Raw genomic sequence first — 17733 nt, forward strand, 5'->3', positions numbered from 1 at the left:
AAGTGTTAAAAATTACATAACAATTAGTATGGATGCCAGGTTAGGAGGATTATACATTATTATACACATGCATGTTTAACTTTAAACAGTTTTAAATTATTTCTCAGAATCAGCCATTTTCGCCATTATGTTGTTTGATGTCTCACCATCTTTCTCAAGCTCCCAGTTACAGTCCATTTGTCTTTCAGCCTGAATCCAATAGCGGCTGTCGGTCCACAAAACTGCCTTGTTTTGAGTAATAACTGCTGTGCCTTATTTAAGAAACAAAGAGCATCATTAGTTACAAGAGTGAGCCATTTCTGAATGTGGTAAGCATAATGTGACTGAGATACAGATACACTGTCAGAAAAAATTGTCAAAGCAGTCCTAGTTGTCACTGGAGCAGTACCCTTTAAAAAAGGTCCTAAAATATACCATTTAGGTACAAATATGTATCTTTGAACTAACAATATGTATCTTTGAAGTACTAATATGCACTCTTTGGGTACAAAGGTGTACCTTTTTGAAAGGGTACTGTCCCAGCGACAATGTCTGTACCTTTATTTCCAAGAGTGTACATATTGGTTCCAGTTGTATACCTGCAACTAAATGGTAGGAACTTTTTGTAACTGACCCATTTACAGCTCGGGACTATAATTGGAGGATTTTTTCTGAAGGGGATGTTATGTAAGGGATAATGTATAGGCAGCCTGTGCATTATCCCGGTTATTACACGGTTATTTACCTCATAAGTAGGGTAAGGAACCTAAAATTTTGATTTGAAATATTTTATTTGCAAATTTTTAACGAATATAGACCTTCTGCGAGGAAAACACGTTTACTTTCCGTTTTGAGATAAGACACGGCGTTCAAATGTCACGAACACACTATTTGGTTTCATAATTTGTAAATATATTGTCATATACATTTAAAAAATTTTTTATAATATTAAACTGTACCTATCAAAATGATTTGCAGCATATGAGCATTTCAGCAAGCCATGTAATAAGTAGGGGTGAGCGGGGCACAAACTAACGTGGGGTTAATTGTAACGCAGCCACTTTACATATTTCTACAGGGCCGTCTGTGCTTTTGGTGTTTTTCTATTGCTGTCAGAAGATGATCTCCTGTGAAATTGTCTTATGTTATTTTTTTTCGATTTCCTTATATTATTTTAATCACTGACTTGTTACCTACAACATAACACCATTTTGAAACATGTCAGCAACTCCTAGTAACTGATAGCTGGGATTGAAAACATTTTTAGTGGGGTTAGTTTGTCACACAGTGTTACAACTAAGCCTCCAGTTCACAATAATAATAAAATAAAAACAATGTAAATATTACTATTCAAAATGATAACTGTTAATGTAATATCAGGGGAAATAACTCACAATTATAATTTTTTTGTTTTAATTGTGCAGCTCTTTAAAAAAATCTATGTGTATATGCATTTATGCATAAAACAAAGATGGTTAGATGAAGGATCATGGAGGGATGAACAGTGTTGGGGAAAGTTACTTTTAAAAGTAATGCATTACAATATTAAGTTAATCTCAAAAAAGTAACTAATTGTGTTACTTAGTTACTTTTGTGTTACTTTTTCTTGGCTGAGGCTTGATCTCTTTCAGGCCTTGCAGGTGTTTTTATGACTGAAAAGTTCTGCATTCAGAAATTGCATATTCATCACAAAAATGTTGAGCTCTGGCCTGCCATCTCAGTTTCTGACTCAAACTGTTCCCACACAGGCGTGTACGCATAAAGTGACTACACTCTAAAAATGGCTGGGTTATTTTTGACACATAATGGGTAAATATTGGACAGAACACATGCTGGGTTAAAAATTGACCCAATGTTGGGTTATTTTAACTCAACCGCTGGGTTATTATACCCCATGATTGCATAACAACAACCCAACATTGGGTAATTTTTAACCCAGCACGTGTTCTGTCCAGTATTTACCCATTATGGGTCAAATATAACCCCGGCCATTTTTAGAGTGCACGTTCAGTTAAATTCAGTACATTTTTTTAATCAAATTAATTAAACTAAAAAAGTAACTCAAATATTAAGGTGTACATTTAAAAAGTAATGCGTTACTTTACTCGTTACTTCAGAAAAGTAATGCACATTTCTTGTAATACGTTACCCCCAACACTGGGGATGAAAGTGTGGATATCTATCTATTAGAGGCAGATATATAAACAATATCCACCTTTAGTACAGTATATAGACACAATTTTATGAATTATTTGTGTTTAAACAAATTTTTCTAGCAGGTGTTACAACAAACCCTCTGTTTGTTACAAATAACCTCACCTATGGGGTAAGTTGTAATGTTTGCACTCCGATAATGGTAGGTCCCACAAACAAACTTTAAATGTTAATTTGTAGCAGCGATGTGTGTGTTGATTGTGTAAAAATGATTAATCTAACTTAAATATTTTTTTTAATGATAGAGCCAAAGTCAAAAAGTGTTGTGCCCCGCTCTTCCCTACAGTTATATTATGCACAGTAACACTCGGATCAGTTGGCTGTTAGACATACCTGCAGAGCCAGTGAAACCAGACATCCAGGCCAACCTTGCATCTCTGGGAGCAATATACTCACTCTGCCAATAAAATCACAGTAAATCACTACCAGTATGTTAATTACAGAGAAAGGAAGTGATTGGCAGAGAAGAGAGGAGAACAAATGGAACGTGAGGATAGATTACAAGATGAGACGTGATGGAGTGAAGATATGAGAAGATAGGAAGAGAGGATTTTTTTACCAGATGAGCATCTGTCGCTGGGATGATGTAGGCAGAGATATTTAAGGGCCTCATGGATGCTCTGAGTTTCTGAAGTCTGAGTGTTGTGTCTACAACGGTTGGTGGCAGATACTGCAACAACACAAATTAATCATTTAAACACACACAGACCCTGTCTATCTAAACATTTGATATAAAACGACTTTATAATTCAACTTTTGATGTAAAGTGCAGCAGAATAAGAAAGCAAAATGTTTACAACATGTTGAGCGTGGCCTAAATACTGATCTCTTATCAGAAGAGACAATAGCTGGACATGTGTGCTGAAGACAGCATTATTAGTTTCTAGCAGTGGGTGGCTGATAACAAAAACAAAAGAAAAACACAGCGATGGTGCCTGCAGAACAGAGTACCGGAGGAATTGAAGAACAGTTCCTCTCGCTGCCCGGCCCATCTTCAGCCCACACAGCATGAATGCTCACTATGATAAAACAAATACAGGACAAAAACTGTTTTAACTCACTGTCAGCACATTTGATGATCAAAGGTGAACATTCTTGGCTAAACTTAAGTTTTAATAAGTCAAGATGAGACTGTCATGTGTTTAAAACTTTCCATGTTGTATAACTGTAAAAAAACATGCATAAGAATACTTGAACAAGCTGCGAATATCATCATATTACTGTGTACATAAAACAACATTGTTTTGTAAATAATTAACAGTGAGTAAATAAATAATGCATCAAGTGAATAAATGAACAGCGATGAATTATTTTGCTGCCAAATTCACTTTCAGGCTAATGGCATGCAAATTACATTACCTTTAATAAACCAACACACAACACAACAGATGGTGAATACAAATATTTCCTTAATAAAAAAGAAAAACTTCAGCCATACAGCATGTGGTTTTGCATAGTCACAACTCGGCGTCTAAAAAAAAAAAAAATTTAGCACACAAGACTTTTCTTCATTTTTACCTCCAAGAACCACAAGGCACACAGTCAGTTTCCAGCCTGAGGAACTCATTTTAGACCATCTGCTCCAAGCAAATCCACACACGGAGTGTGACAGCGGGGCATGGGTGTCTCTTTCTTGTAAGTATGTATGTGTGTGCGTGTTTCTGAAATAACATGCACTATCATGACTTAGATTCTGATCAGGATCATGTGCAATAACCGACGGGGAGGAACTTTGGCTACGGTTCCAATCTTTACCCCTGTAATAAAAGATTGCTGTCCTTGTTTAAACGCATAGTGCACTTAGCCAGGCACAGCGAAGCAGCTGCAGGTCACATACCCTGTAGTAAATTATAGCCACTGTCTCCTGTTACATTACATAGACTGACACATTCATAAACCACACTACTGTACTATATATTACTGCCAAATCACCCTGAGCTAACAAAATGTCTCTGCTTTTCAGCACTTGAATGAGTCGATGAGGATTTTTTTTCAAGAATGATCAAGCATTTCTGACATCCTGTACTAACATGTACACACTACAAAATAGATGCACTGTTTACCAAGGCTCTCAAACGGCAATTATTTGCAATAGTTAATATTATGCGTTAAATAGCATTGCACCAGGTTTGTTGACAACATTGTGTTTTACAAAAGAAAAGAGCTTTTTAAGGCTAGAATGACATTGTTGTTTATATTTTAAAATATTGTTGGATGTACTGTGTGTTCTCAAGTCTAGCCTGACCAAATTTGATTGAAAGAAAATACTTTTGTCTGTAATAAAAAATGTATAATTTCTATAAACTGCATTTTGCTTCTATGAGATTGATTGTCTAGACAGAGATAATTGCTGTGCTACAGTCAGATTCATTCATAGTGAATAGATGCTCCTCTGCCACCAGTCTCATTACTGCATAGCAACAGCCATGTGAAGACTAGAAGGCAAATTCCTCATTGCTGAGATATAGAAAGATGATGATGATCAAATTACTAAATCAATATCTCTGCATTCAATCCGCTGAAAGGCAAAAATGAAAATTCAGTGAATCTTTACTCTTCTGTTTCAAATCCATATGAGGAGTTCAGATGCAAAACCATCTAAGTGCGTCTATCAGGTTGTTATTTTTAATGTTAATTTTCACTAGTTTCACTTTAAAGGACAAGTTTTACACTCAAACACTTTTTTACACTTATTTTACACTTAAAGCCCTGTTTTCAGATTGTTTATGATGAAATAAAACAGTTTTGACTTAAATTTGGACATATGATGCTGGCCCGAGAATTTTCGAGTGTTTGTTGTTTCACCTCCCACCTCTACAATGGCTGCATAGGTGCACTGGAACAATCCTTCCTAAAATGCATTAAACTTTCGTTTACAAAGACGTGAAACTCACCGAGTGGTCAGGGGTGTTCACTGATATGCTCACACAAAAATCGCTGAAAAAGATGTTTTCCAACCGGTGTTTTAGCATTTGTTGTAAATATGTGGACCTATTTTTCCAAACGCCTCACACCCGTATATTCTTCCGTTGAGAGCTTGAATAATAGACACTCCAGCCCAGTTGGTGGCGATAATCCACCTTTGCCAATTGCAAGAATACAAATAACGTTCCCGGAGGCGGAGTAACACCGTACCTCACAGCACATCTAATACAAGTCAAGGGAGTTGGACAAAAACTACGATAAAACCGCTTGGAAAGCATCTTTTTTTCAACGATTTTTGTGTGAGCATATCAGTGAACACCCCTGACCACTCGGTGAGTTTTACGTCTTTGTAAACGAAAGTTTAATGCATTTTAGAAAGGATTGTTCCAGTGCACCTATGCACCCATTATAGAGGTGAGAGGTGAAACAAACACCCCAAAACTCTCGGGCCAGCACCACATGTCCAAACCCCAGTCAAAACCGCCCACCTCATCACAAACAATCTGAAAACAGGGCTTCAAGTGCAAAACACCGAACTTGTCCTTTAATGGCAATGAAAATTACTTATTTTCCAAATGTCACTTTAGCCACCCCCTAAATGCATGCAAGCTTTTCGGCAAAAACCTCCACTTTTAAAAAAAATCCACTTCTTTGGACAAGATGCAACTAGAAACATTGCAAATGATGAAAGTCTGAATGTAAAAATGACGAAACTGAACCACACATTAGGGTGCGCTGTAAACCATGTGACACATTCCCATTGTATTGCAGGTCCAATTACCGACGTGCCATTTGACAGATTCTGTCAACAAATCGGAAATCCTGAAAAGCCTGAGGCTGGGATTAAGCGGATTTAAAGTGAAAGTATTTGATGAACATGTAATCCGTGCCAAGAGCCTTTGGTTAAAGGAAAACACCACCGTTTTTCAATATTTTATTATGTTCTTACCTTAACTTAGACTGATAAATACACACCTATCTTTTTTCAATGCGTGCACTTTTAATCTTTGTACAGTGTGTCGTGAATGTGTTAGCATTCAGCCTAGCCCCATTCATTCCTTAGGATCCAAACAGGGATGAATTTAGAAGCCACTAAACGCTTCCATGTTTTCCCTATTTAAAGACTGTTACATGAGTAGTTAACACGAGTAAGTATGGTGGCACAAAATAAAACTTTTGTTTGGAGCCATAGGAATGAATGGGGCTAGGCTAAATGCTAACACATTCAAGAAGTGCTGTATTAGGATTAAAAGTGTACACATTAAAAAGGATAGGTATGTATTAATTTATCTAAGTTCAGGTAAGAACATAGTAAAATATTGAAAAACGGTGGTGTTTTCCTTTAATATCATTATCTCATGTTGACAGAGATGGCGTTTAGTGGCTCTTCATATGTTAATATATATTCATTTGAACATAAAAGCAGATATTTTAAAGACTTGTTATCCATCTTTGGCCATAAAATAATATTTTTTATTGACCGGAAACATCATAAATCCAAGATGATATTCAAAGTCCATTCCTGCAACTAGGGATGGGACGGTATGAAATTTTCATATCATGATAGTGACCAAAGTTATCCAGGTTATCAATATTATCATGCTTTTGTTAAAATTTGATGGAAATGTTAAAAAAAACTGATACACACACTGAAAACATTTTTAAAAAGTTTTATTTTTGAAAATCACAATTTAATATTTCATGTCCCTGAAATGATTTCTGTGGTAAAAAATAAATAAATCTGTCTAATAAGTTTACAGTGAATGAATACAATACATTATCCCTTAAATGTCTTTTTGTGTAAAAACTATGTTGCATGTGCACGCCTGCGTCAAACTGATTCTGGCTGAACAGGACTTACCGCGAGTTTTCAAAATCACAGTCATCAAACACGGTTGTAATGATAATTAAAATTTAAACGCCAATACTAACCGTCAGGACAATTTTATTGTGGTTAATCGTGAAACCGGTAATCGTCCCATCCCTGATCTCTATTGAAAAATCCAGATAAGACCAGCATACGCTGGTAGCTGGTTTTAGCTGGTTTAAGGTGGCAGTAGCTGGATTAAGCTGGTCCTCCAAGCCTGACAAAGCTGGTCAAGCTGGGGGGTCAGCTGGTCTTCCCAGCTTAAAAAGTGACTAAAACACAGCCAGACCATCTTAAAAACCGACCAAAACACAGCTAGACCAGCTAGCTACACCAGCTAATACCAAGCTGGGAGACCAGCTAAAACCAGCTCACCAACTTATGCTGGTCTTAGCTGGATTTTTCAGTAGGGATATTATATTCAATGTCTTCTGAGGCCACAATTCCTTTGAAGTATTTATTTAGACGTAAAACAATCATCTTTCATTTTTATTCCTACGTTCCCTAAAAATGCACAGCTAGCACACATAGATGAAAAAAATAGAAAAAATAGATGTTGTGTTTTATTAATGTGACTTATATGTACCAATGCTGCTTTGGGATCTATAATGTTGAAGTACCAGTTTAAAATCTTAACACAAATGAAGATCTTCACATGAAGATTATCAATGAGTAATGACGTCAATATCAGTCTGCTTATCTCACAAAGTTATTTTTAGATTTATGAGTGGAATGAATTTCATTTCCCTGGTCACCAGCATCGCATCACCAAAACACAACATATACTGGTCTTGCTGGTATGCTGTTTTGTCCAGCAGGGGAACACTTAAAAAATACTATATACTTTAGTTTTAACTATAGTGAACTAGAATTGTAGTATACTGCGGTATATTATACAAACTATTACACTTTGTTAATGTACACTAGTCAACATTCAAAAGTCAAAATGGATCAAAACTTTTATAAACATTGCTGGTCATAGCTGGTTTTTTTCAGTTGGGTTAGGGGCTTATTTTATGTCTTTTAAAAAACTTGAAAAACTTTGAGCACTACACTGTCAAAAGGAGCTTAATATTTATTTCATTTTGTGTGACATAGAAGAAATTATACAATTTATGATGATGATAGGGAAGCAAATAATGATTTTTAAAAACAAAGATGTCGGAGTTTACTGTTGTTTTGTTGTTAAATTTGTGTTTTTCTTTTACTTTAATACATTTTAAAGCATAATATCAAACTTTTTATTCCACTACATTTCACAATAAATATCTTTTAATACAGGTTACATAAAAAATCTAGTACTTGAGTATTTTACTCAAGTAAATATAAAATTATACATTAGTTAGTACTAGATTTTAATGTATTTAACTTAATAGTTGAATAAAAAGTATAAAATTATGCATCAGAATGTAGTAAGGTAAAAGACAACAAAAAACACTGATAAAGTACACATACTTGAAAAAAAAACATTTCCTTGAGTAAAGTAAAAATACTTGAGTACTTTACAACTCAAATTTACAAAAAAGTAAACACAAAACATACATTAACACAACCTTGTTTTTACACAATCAAAACATAAAAACACTCATACACTTTGACCAGCAGGGGGCAGGTTTGTTCCATTAATTTTCACTGTAGGCTTTAGGTATAAACTTGACTTTGTAATACAGGGGTAAATATTTTACACACCTCATTGTATATAATGTTATTTAAAATGATATTAAACCATAGACATAGATAACCAATAGATTCCACGTGAATATTTTAACATTTCATTGAACAACATGCCTGTTTTAGTACAACTCTGTATAAATAAATTAAGGTATACAAACACACGACTGATCGTATTTATCCAAGCAGTAAAAGTAGGAGATAATCTAAAATGCAAAAAAGATAGAGAACAAGAAGTTTTTTAGTACTACTACAAAAATCTGTTTGTTTACAAGCTTGTAGACATAACAGACTCAATCAAGCGCTATTCACATTAAATATGCAGATTTGTCTCCTCACATGCCAAAGAATCCTCTCCTGGAACCAGTGCCTGTCTTCATTATTTGCTCAAATGAGCACAGTGCTCAAAGTTACAGATAGATATTAATAAATGGTAGCCCTGGCAACCGTTCCCTGGTAATGTGGAGCAGCACAAGGAGCCACAAGCAATACCTCCATTGACACAGAGCAGGAGAACGCAGCACGGCCTTTCACATGGATCATTGATCTCAGATCAGTTCTAAGAACAGCCCACAGTATTGCTGTACACACAGCATTTTCCCTCTGTGCACATTTTCTGTGACTCAGGTAAACCATGTGATGTGTGTATCAGGAACCACACAGGTGTACAACTTGCTCTTATGTGGTGATATAAACTATTGCTCATTTGTAAGTTTAGAAGTAAAAAATTTAGATTTTAACAGACTTTTAAAAAGTTGGATTTAAACAGACTGCAGACGACTCCATGCATGTGCTGTCTGAGATTTTTAGTGATTTGGTTTTAATTTTCTAAGCAATAAGATTTTATACTTTGCTATGCATAAATAAAACAAGCTACACAAATCGCATTAACCTCCACTGAAGAAGGGACAGTATGGGCCCATCTAGCATCCACCCAGAATATCCTAGCAACCAGCCTAACATGTAGCATCCTTTCAGAACACCTTAGCAACAACATCTTGGTTAACCACTCACAATGCTTTACAGTATTACCGTACTGCAGGTTTTATATAGGCATTTTCACTATGCACAATTGTAAGTTTGTTGTTTGAGATGCCCTTTTGCTCTTCACGCTGTTTAGCTTGATGTTGGCAGTGTCCCTCACCTGCTCGCTGTAAAGCCCGTTCAGTCAATCATTATCTTTGATGTGATGCTAGTATGTAAATCATAGATATCAACAGTATAGTCAACAGGAGACCAAGGACACACAGCACATATGTTTACTTGAAATATGGTGTGTGGAGTCTAATGGGAAGGGGAGAAACAGAGCGGAAGAAAAAGTGAGATGGAAAAAAATACTGATAGAAACAATGAGAAGTGTCAGGAGGAAATCCTTTAAAAGAAAACGCATGAAGAAGACTGTGTGCTGGGTCACGTAATGCAATGTGTACATCAATCTCAGACCAGAGGAAACGGAGTCAAAACACTTTCTGTCAACACTGACATTTTTAGGTCCCAAAGTTGGAAACTATAACAATTTCCCTTTAGATTAGATCAATTACTCTTGTGTTTTTGGCATGGACAGACAGAAAACTTCTCTTTCTGAATAGAAATTTGCTAATTGTATCAGATTAAATCAGGGTTTGTGAAGTTTGGAACGTTTTTAAAGTAAGCGTTTATCTTTTAGGGTTTCGTACACCTCTGATTAAACCTTTGAGACCAAATATATAAATAAAATAATTTTTTGTGCATATACAGAAGCTATCTCAGAAGGTCATGCTGGTCAAAAATAATCATTAAATAATACAAAAAAATGTGGGGGGACAGATGCACAAATTTACATGCTATTTTACTTTTGCATAGTTACACAGGGGCAATCAATCTGTGTATTTGATCTTTTTTTCTTAGGGGCCGTGCAAATCGAAACTTTTAAACGTGGCTGAAAATGCCTGGCGGACGCCGACTGCCAGCTTTCTTCAGCTGAGCGCTTTGGTTGCTGTGCACTTCTGCTTTGTTTATCAGTCGTCGTACGATGTGCCAGTTGATTGTTGTGATATTTGTCCCGCCCTTCCTCCACTGTGATTGGACGACCGTGTGAGAACTGACATTGACAAGCTGAGCTTTTCACCCAAAGTAGAATATTCTGGCTTTCAGCGTGGAAAAACGCTGTGCTTGCATTGGAAACAAGTGTAAACATATGCTGGCCGCGGAAGTAAAAGCTTTCGTGTGCACACATGAAAGTACATTTCAATATCAATTTTTTTTTTTTGATTTCTGATTTGGGTGTTTAAGTCACCAATATCAAATACAATATCAGGGGAAATAATTGATATACCCCTTTTAAAAAATATCCATCCATATGTACACTGTTAAAAAAACAGCATTTTTGTCAAATCACCATATATTTTTATGTTAATTTAACTTAACAAATTAAGTTAAACAATTTTAACTTGTTTTTATAAGTTAAATCAACTTGTCACAGGTCAAAACTTAAAATTAATTAATTTGCTAAACAAAGTTGCTTAACCTGATAAGGAACACTGTGCCGTACACGGTACACCCCTTCCCTTGCACGTGAGGCTGCATAAACGTCATTGTAACTTTGAAGCATTAAATCTTCAAAATATACGGTCATGCGGCACATCGTTGAAAAGCTTAGACTTTTGGGATTCCATTAAGCGCACACACAAAGCATAATATGATTTTTAGCAGTCATAAAACTTTAATCTAGTTTTTAGTTACCTGACCCGGGCAGCGCCGATTTAGGATATTTACTTATCTTCAAAATCTTCCCTTTATCCACTTCGGTGAAATTGTCCAAAACAAATTGTTAATAAATCCCCAAAAGTCCAAGGAAATGGAATATCCAAGCATTTTAATCCAAAACGATTTGTTCATCTTACAATCTTGACGTTTCTGACCGAATTACGATATAAATAGTGTATACAATTAGTTCACTAACGATTTATAATGAATATATTCGGATGTCACGTTTATTGTGCAACATCTGAGGAACAAATACGCCCCCTTGTGGAATTTCAGCCATTCCTTAAAACTTCATGCTGCGTGTTTTTTTAAAGTGTAAAGGTTCATTTGTTAAGATGTATGTGTTTGTATAAAAATATTTTTTTTAAATAATAAAGCAAAAAACATAACGTGTATGGTTTTGCCCCATTCTCCCCCACTGTTTTTGTGGATTCAAAAATAACACCCCCTTGAAAAAAATGCACGATCCATTACGGTCACAGAACAACATCTTGAAGAAATAAAACATTCCTCCACTGCAACTGTGTTTGTAATGTACAATTTAAGGTTTAAAACTGAAAATCAAATATGAAATCATTATTCTCAGGCTCCACAGTCTGTGCTAAAAGAAGCAAGCAACATGAAATCAACACATGCAACAGATCAGAAACCTTAATGCATGTTTGAAATGATAATCAGAGTGTGATCAAATCATACAACAGAATATACGCATCCACACATACAGTAATACAATCCATAGACATTAAAATTTAACGGACATATTAAAAAATCAATTAAGCAAAGGCTACATGTATTCTGTCATGAGAGACCTCCATTAATCTAACTGATATTCCTGTCCATTGGCTGAATAAGTGAGATAACCTCAGTGAGTTGAGGGTCTAGATGTGAGACTTTAAAGTGAATCTTTTACACAGAGGCTTATGAGAAGAAGAAAGGTTGGGGATGGGTGTGGAGAGGTTCCAGCAGGCCATGGGAGCAGTCAGATGCCAGCTGAAGTGACTGATGATTGGGCTTGGTGTTCGATACCGATGCTGGTCCCTGATCTGTGTAATCAGAACCTGAGAAATGGCGGGATTAGGGAGGTCAGACAGGGTCAGGCGAGATGGATGTTGAACTTCCCTCTCGGCTGTGCTTAGACACTCGGAGGCGGAGGAGTTTTACATAATCAGCGGGTGGTCTACGGGGTGCGGGAGTAAAGCTGTATTAATACACACACACACACCGTCTCACACACGGTCTTCACACTTACTCAAATGTACCCCATGCCGCTTGCGCTGGAGGAAGAGACCCCACTGTGCGTCTACTTTTCAGAATTAATGAAGGTATGCAGAATTGTTCTAGTTTTGAATAACAGAGAGATATGAGCTCAGTGCTGCTTAAAATGGGGTGGGGGATATGGGGGCTATATTCTCTTCAAACAAATGTAGATTGCTATCTTTCTAAATTTATAGGAAAGACTGGGGCTAGAAAATGAAAAATATATGTAAAGGTAAGATTCATAAGTTTTATTATTCTTCAGGATAAACAAAAATGAAACTTAAAGTGCTTAGTAAAGTATATCCAAAAGTATATATGAAACGCTCAAATGCAAAACCCTGTGCATCTGACATTTTTGTAAATGGCAATAAAATGTCACTTTAACGGCAATGAAAAGGTTGTTAGTAATTGAAAGGCCTTATTTTTTTACTGCAAAACCCTCAGAGTGCCAAAATCTCCACTTTATAACAGTCAATTTTTATAGTCCTGTCTGAATTAAGGTAAAAGGTTATAAAATTGTGTCTAATATATACAAACCAGTATGTGCGCCACAGTTCATCCAATTCTTTTTTCGTGCACTTTGGTAAAACTGGATTGGGCCTACAAACCAGTATTTCTGAATGGCCTGAGTCTGGGATTAAGCAGATTTGAAGTGAAAGTATTTGGTGAACATATACAGGTAAGTGCCGAGTGCATCGGTCAAGACCATTATCCCAATTTTGACAGAGGTGCCATTTAGCAGCTTTTGCATCCAAGCTCTTCATACACTGTCCAGGCCAAAAGTGATGTCCAACTTTGAGAAGTTGATGTCTTTGTGTTGTTCAAACATATTATTAAAGATGTATTAAAACTTTATATTCGTGTTTCATAGTTGTTTTTGGAGAGCAAGAGAGGATCTTAATACCAGATAAAAATGCAGACATTAGTCCCTTTCACATATACAGTCTTTACTGGTAATTTACTTGTAAATTGCAGTTAACAGGTCATGTGTGAACAGAACCTTTCTGGTAAATCAGTGCCAATTTACCAGTAAGAGAGGTTGTAAGATTACCAGTAATTTACCGGTAAGCGCTATGTGTGAACAAAACTGCATGGGTGAACAGCACATTTTTGTATTTACTGGTAAATTCATGTTGGTAAATTCATAGTAAATTACTATGTGAAAGAGGCTCATGATATACATGCTTGCTTTTTATCAAATAATTTTGTAATAAAACAATTCTTAAAAGTTGAATGTTTGTACCATACACACCTCATATAGGAGGGAACATTAAACATGCATACGCATATACTTATACAAATACATTTGCTACGTCAAAACAAACAACATCAACTGCTTAGTGATAATGTTGATATGTTGTTGTACTGTATGTGATGACATAATGAGCCCTTTTTGTCCTGACCAGTGATGGGCAGTAACGCATTAGAAGTAACGAGTAAAGTAAGGGATTACAATTGCAAAAACAGTAATTAGAATACTGTTACTTCCCCCATAAGCAGGCTGCGTTACTGCGTTATATAACCTTGACTTTGTTTTGTGAGACTGTCTCGTGTCGTGACGCGAATCGAGTGACAATGACGTATGAGCGTTGTGCTGTCAGTCAGTGTAGTGTTGAACATGAAGAGACAACATGGAGTGCGGAAGAGAACAAGACTATGCAGCATTTAATGCTTGGAAGTACCGAGTTTAACCCAGTTAAAGGTGCCAAAAACATCAGCGTCCGCTGTACACTCTGCGTGGGAATAAAACCTTTATCTACAGCGAAAAATTCCACCTGAAATCTGAGCAAACACCTAGCAAGCCGGCACAGGAATGTGAAACTTTCTGGAAAAAAAACCCCTGAACCCCCAGCTGACATGACCACTGCGGCTCCATCTCATACACGTTCACGCGAAATCTGATGTAAAGAACTACGACTATATATCTATATTTCATGGATTATATGCATTTGTGGACAAAAATGATAATTTGATGAATTCTATTGGACTGTTTTCATGGGTTATTCACACATCTGAAACAGACTGGATTCGACTCGCGATCGTTATATTAACACCAAAGTAAGAAGTCCCGTTTATATTTTGCATGTTGTCATCTGGACTTCTGTCACAAAATACTACATTTATCATGCTAGAGCACCTGTATCTCAAAACAGAGACCATACACTGATGCTAAACCCGTAGACCTTTTAAACGATGTATAGTAATGTTAATATTATTCATGTTTGTAGATAGTAGGCTATATAGATATAGTTAGCAGCGTTAAAAAAACGACGTCATCACGCACACGTATTAGTGCGCATCGAGAGGTTAAAACAGAGAATGTTTCATTTGATTTTAATTTAAGATGATGGAATATGCAGAAAGAATAGAATTAGGCTGAAAGGTCTTGTCCCGGTTGCATAAAGCACCTCAAGTTTTTCCTTTAAGTATGACACTTAAGGGGTAAATTCCCCTTACCTACTGTAAGAGAATAATTTAAGGATGTTGCATATAAATTCCCTTAACTGGTTCTCTTAGGTAAGGGTAATCGTTAAATGTTTCACGACAGTGACCCAGGTTTGTTGTTATAAAATACTATTGTTGCCATTGAGATGCAACAGAAAAAACTTAAGTTTTTTTCCACCACCCTTACTTTTAAGGGAAACATACGGTTGAACTTAAGGCAAAATTACACTTATGGTGCTTTAGGCAACCGGGCCCTGTTGCTTTATACTGTAGCATATTCAGTTCGTGCATCATGTTTTTGAAAAGTAACTTAGTAAAGTAACTTGTAAAGTAACTAATTACTTTTTAAAATAAGTAATCAATAAAGTAACAGGATTACTTTCTTGGAGAAGTAATCAGTAATCAGTAACTAATTACAATTTCCAAGTAACTTGACCAACACTGGTCCTGACACATCTTGCCTCGTTCTTTACTACTTTGTAGTAGAAAAAGTGCATTGGTCCTTCACATTAAATCACACATGCCCTAATAAAACTTCCCTTCTTACATTCCCTTATAAATATTTATGTGAGAGAGAGAGAGGGTGAGGGGTGATGAAAACAAAGTCCAGTCGAGGGTCTTTCGTGGAGGGAGAGGTGAAAGTAAAGTTTCTATTAAAGTCTCCTCTGTTAAATATTTATGGGTCAAGAGTTGCTTTTGGTGACACCACAGAACACAATGACACAAACTCTGAATAACCTTCCAGACACTAAAACAAGTGTGTCAGGAAAACAAAGGATGCCAAATCTTTTGTTATGCTGAAATCGCACGTCCCTCAGAACCTCCTAACGATATATAGACTAAATCGAAACAGCTGGACATAAATGCTATTACAGAGTGTGATCTGAGAAGAGTGATGAAAAAGCAGACAGCAGTCGGTTCATTGATGAAATAGATATTTAACCACAGAATGAAGAGAAAACTATATTGCGGTTATATGTTGTTATTGGGCCAGAAGAACTGACAAGAACATTTTGGGCCACATGTCTTATCTCCTGCCTCAGTGTGTTTTAAGCTACACTGTGAAACATTTAAACTTAGACAAACATGCACTGACTCTTAACCTTTATTAAGTCCTTTAACCACAAGACAAGCAAGTTGTTAAATAGAAATTACAGCAATGCATTAGGAAAGGGCCAGTAATGCAGTAGGGCCATTTGCAGTTGAAAAACGACAAATGATTTTACTTTTTTTAAATATTCCATCTGGATTCAATTCATGAATAAATTTCCTATTTTTTTAGAGATTTTCACATGATTGCTTCCAGATCTGTCAAAACTGGTTATAAACAAGCAACCCCAGGTGTATTACTGTAGTATTGGGAGAGCATGGCACTAGCAACACAAAGGTTATAGGTTTGATTTCCGGGGAATGCACATATTGGAAAATATACCAGTATAACTTAAAATAATTGTAAGGTGCTTTGGATAAACATGACTACCATATGTGTAAATGTAAAGCGTCATATTAAAAAATGAGGAAATAAATGTTTTTAGCCTCAACACATGGTTTTTAGTTTAAAATAATTCACTGTAATAATGACGTAATGCTGTAATAAATTAATAATGGATAATGTTTAGGGCTGTCAAAAGATTAATCACGATTAATTGCATACAAAATAAAAGTTTGTGTTTAGATAATGTTTTTTTTTAAAAATATAAATACACACATACATAAATGTAATTTTTTTTATTTATGTATATATGTTAGGTCTGTATATATATATATATATATATATATATATATATATATATATATATATATATATATATATATATATATATAAAATTTTATATATATATATATATATATATATATATATATATATATATATATATATATATATATATATATATATATATATATATAAAAAATTTTATATATATATATATATATATATATATATATATATATATATATATATATATATATATATATATATATATATATATATATATATATATATATATATATATAAATACATATATAGGCTACATGTAAATGTTTCTTAAATACATACATGCATGTGTGTATTTATATATATATATACAAAATAATTACACACAGTACACACATACATATATTATGCAAAAACAAACATTTATTTTGTATTAATGGCGATTAATCTTTTGACAGCCCTAATAGTATTAAATATAACCCTGTCTGTGAAAGTCAGGCGAAAGTCTTAATCTATTTATGAGATGAGGAGCATCAAAGTTTGATTTCAACCAGTAATTTCACTTTAATTGCAACCTTATCAAGGTAATATTTTTACAGAATGTTCGTTACATTATGTAGGATTTTATGTAGGAAAAATTACAGAGTAAATCACAAAAAATGGCTTAAGTTTGGTTTTGACAGACAGGGTCACCTGACATTCAGATTAGTAATATAGGGGCGGTTTCCCAGACAGGAGCCGTTTCTCAATATGCGTTCTTGTCTGTACTTGCGTTCTTGTGGACTTGTGAAACGTCATCAGTCGCGGCCCAAGTACTGTTCCAATTCAAAGTTCGCATCAAGCCCAAGTTCACATAAAATCCCCGGATGTGTTCTTGATCCGCCCATTTTATCGAGGATGCATCAGAGGAGAC

General features: G+C 35.3%; 1 protein-coding gene across 2 annotated transcripts in view; it reads right to left on the reverse strand.

Annotated features, from left to right (window-relative positions):
- Window positions 1–17733, reverse strand: part of xpnpep2 (X-prolyl aminopeptidase (aminopeptidase P) 2, membrane-bound) — an 86942-nt gene that overhangs the window by 10942 nt on the left and 58267 nt on the right. Inside the window, exons 1-5 of one of the 2 annotated variants that reach the window (XM_055178387.2) lie at window positions 3712–3872; window positions 3145–3212; window positions 2753–2863; window positions 2527–2590; window positions 147–251 (exon numbers count right to left, since the gene is read on the reverse strand). In XM_055178387.2, coding sequence (XP_055034362.2) covers window positions 147–251; window positions 2527–2590; window positions 2753–2863; window positions 3145–3212; window positions 3712–3760 — 397 coding nt within the window. In that variant the 5' untranslated portion in view covers window positions 3761–3872. Of the gene's footprint in view, window positions 1–146; window positions 252–2526; window positions 2591–2752; window positions 2864–3144; window positions 3213–3711; window positions 3873–17733 lie in introns of those variants that run through there. The other variant, XM_055178388.2, reaches the window with a different exon arrangement.

The sequence above is a fragment of the Misgurnus anguillicaudatus genome, chromosome 16 (assembly GCF_027580225.2).
Source record: "Misgurnus anguillicaudatus chromosome 16, ASM2758022v2, whole genome shotgun sequence".
NCBI classification, from domain to species: domain Eukaryota; kingdom Metazoa; phylum Chordata; class Actinopteri; order Cypriniformes; family Cobitidae; genus Misgurnus; species Misgurnus anguillicaudatus.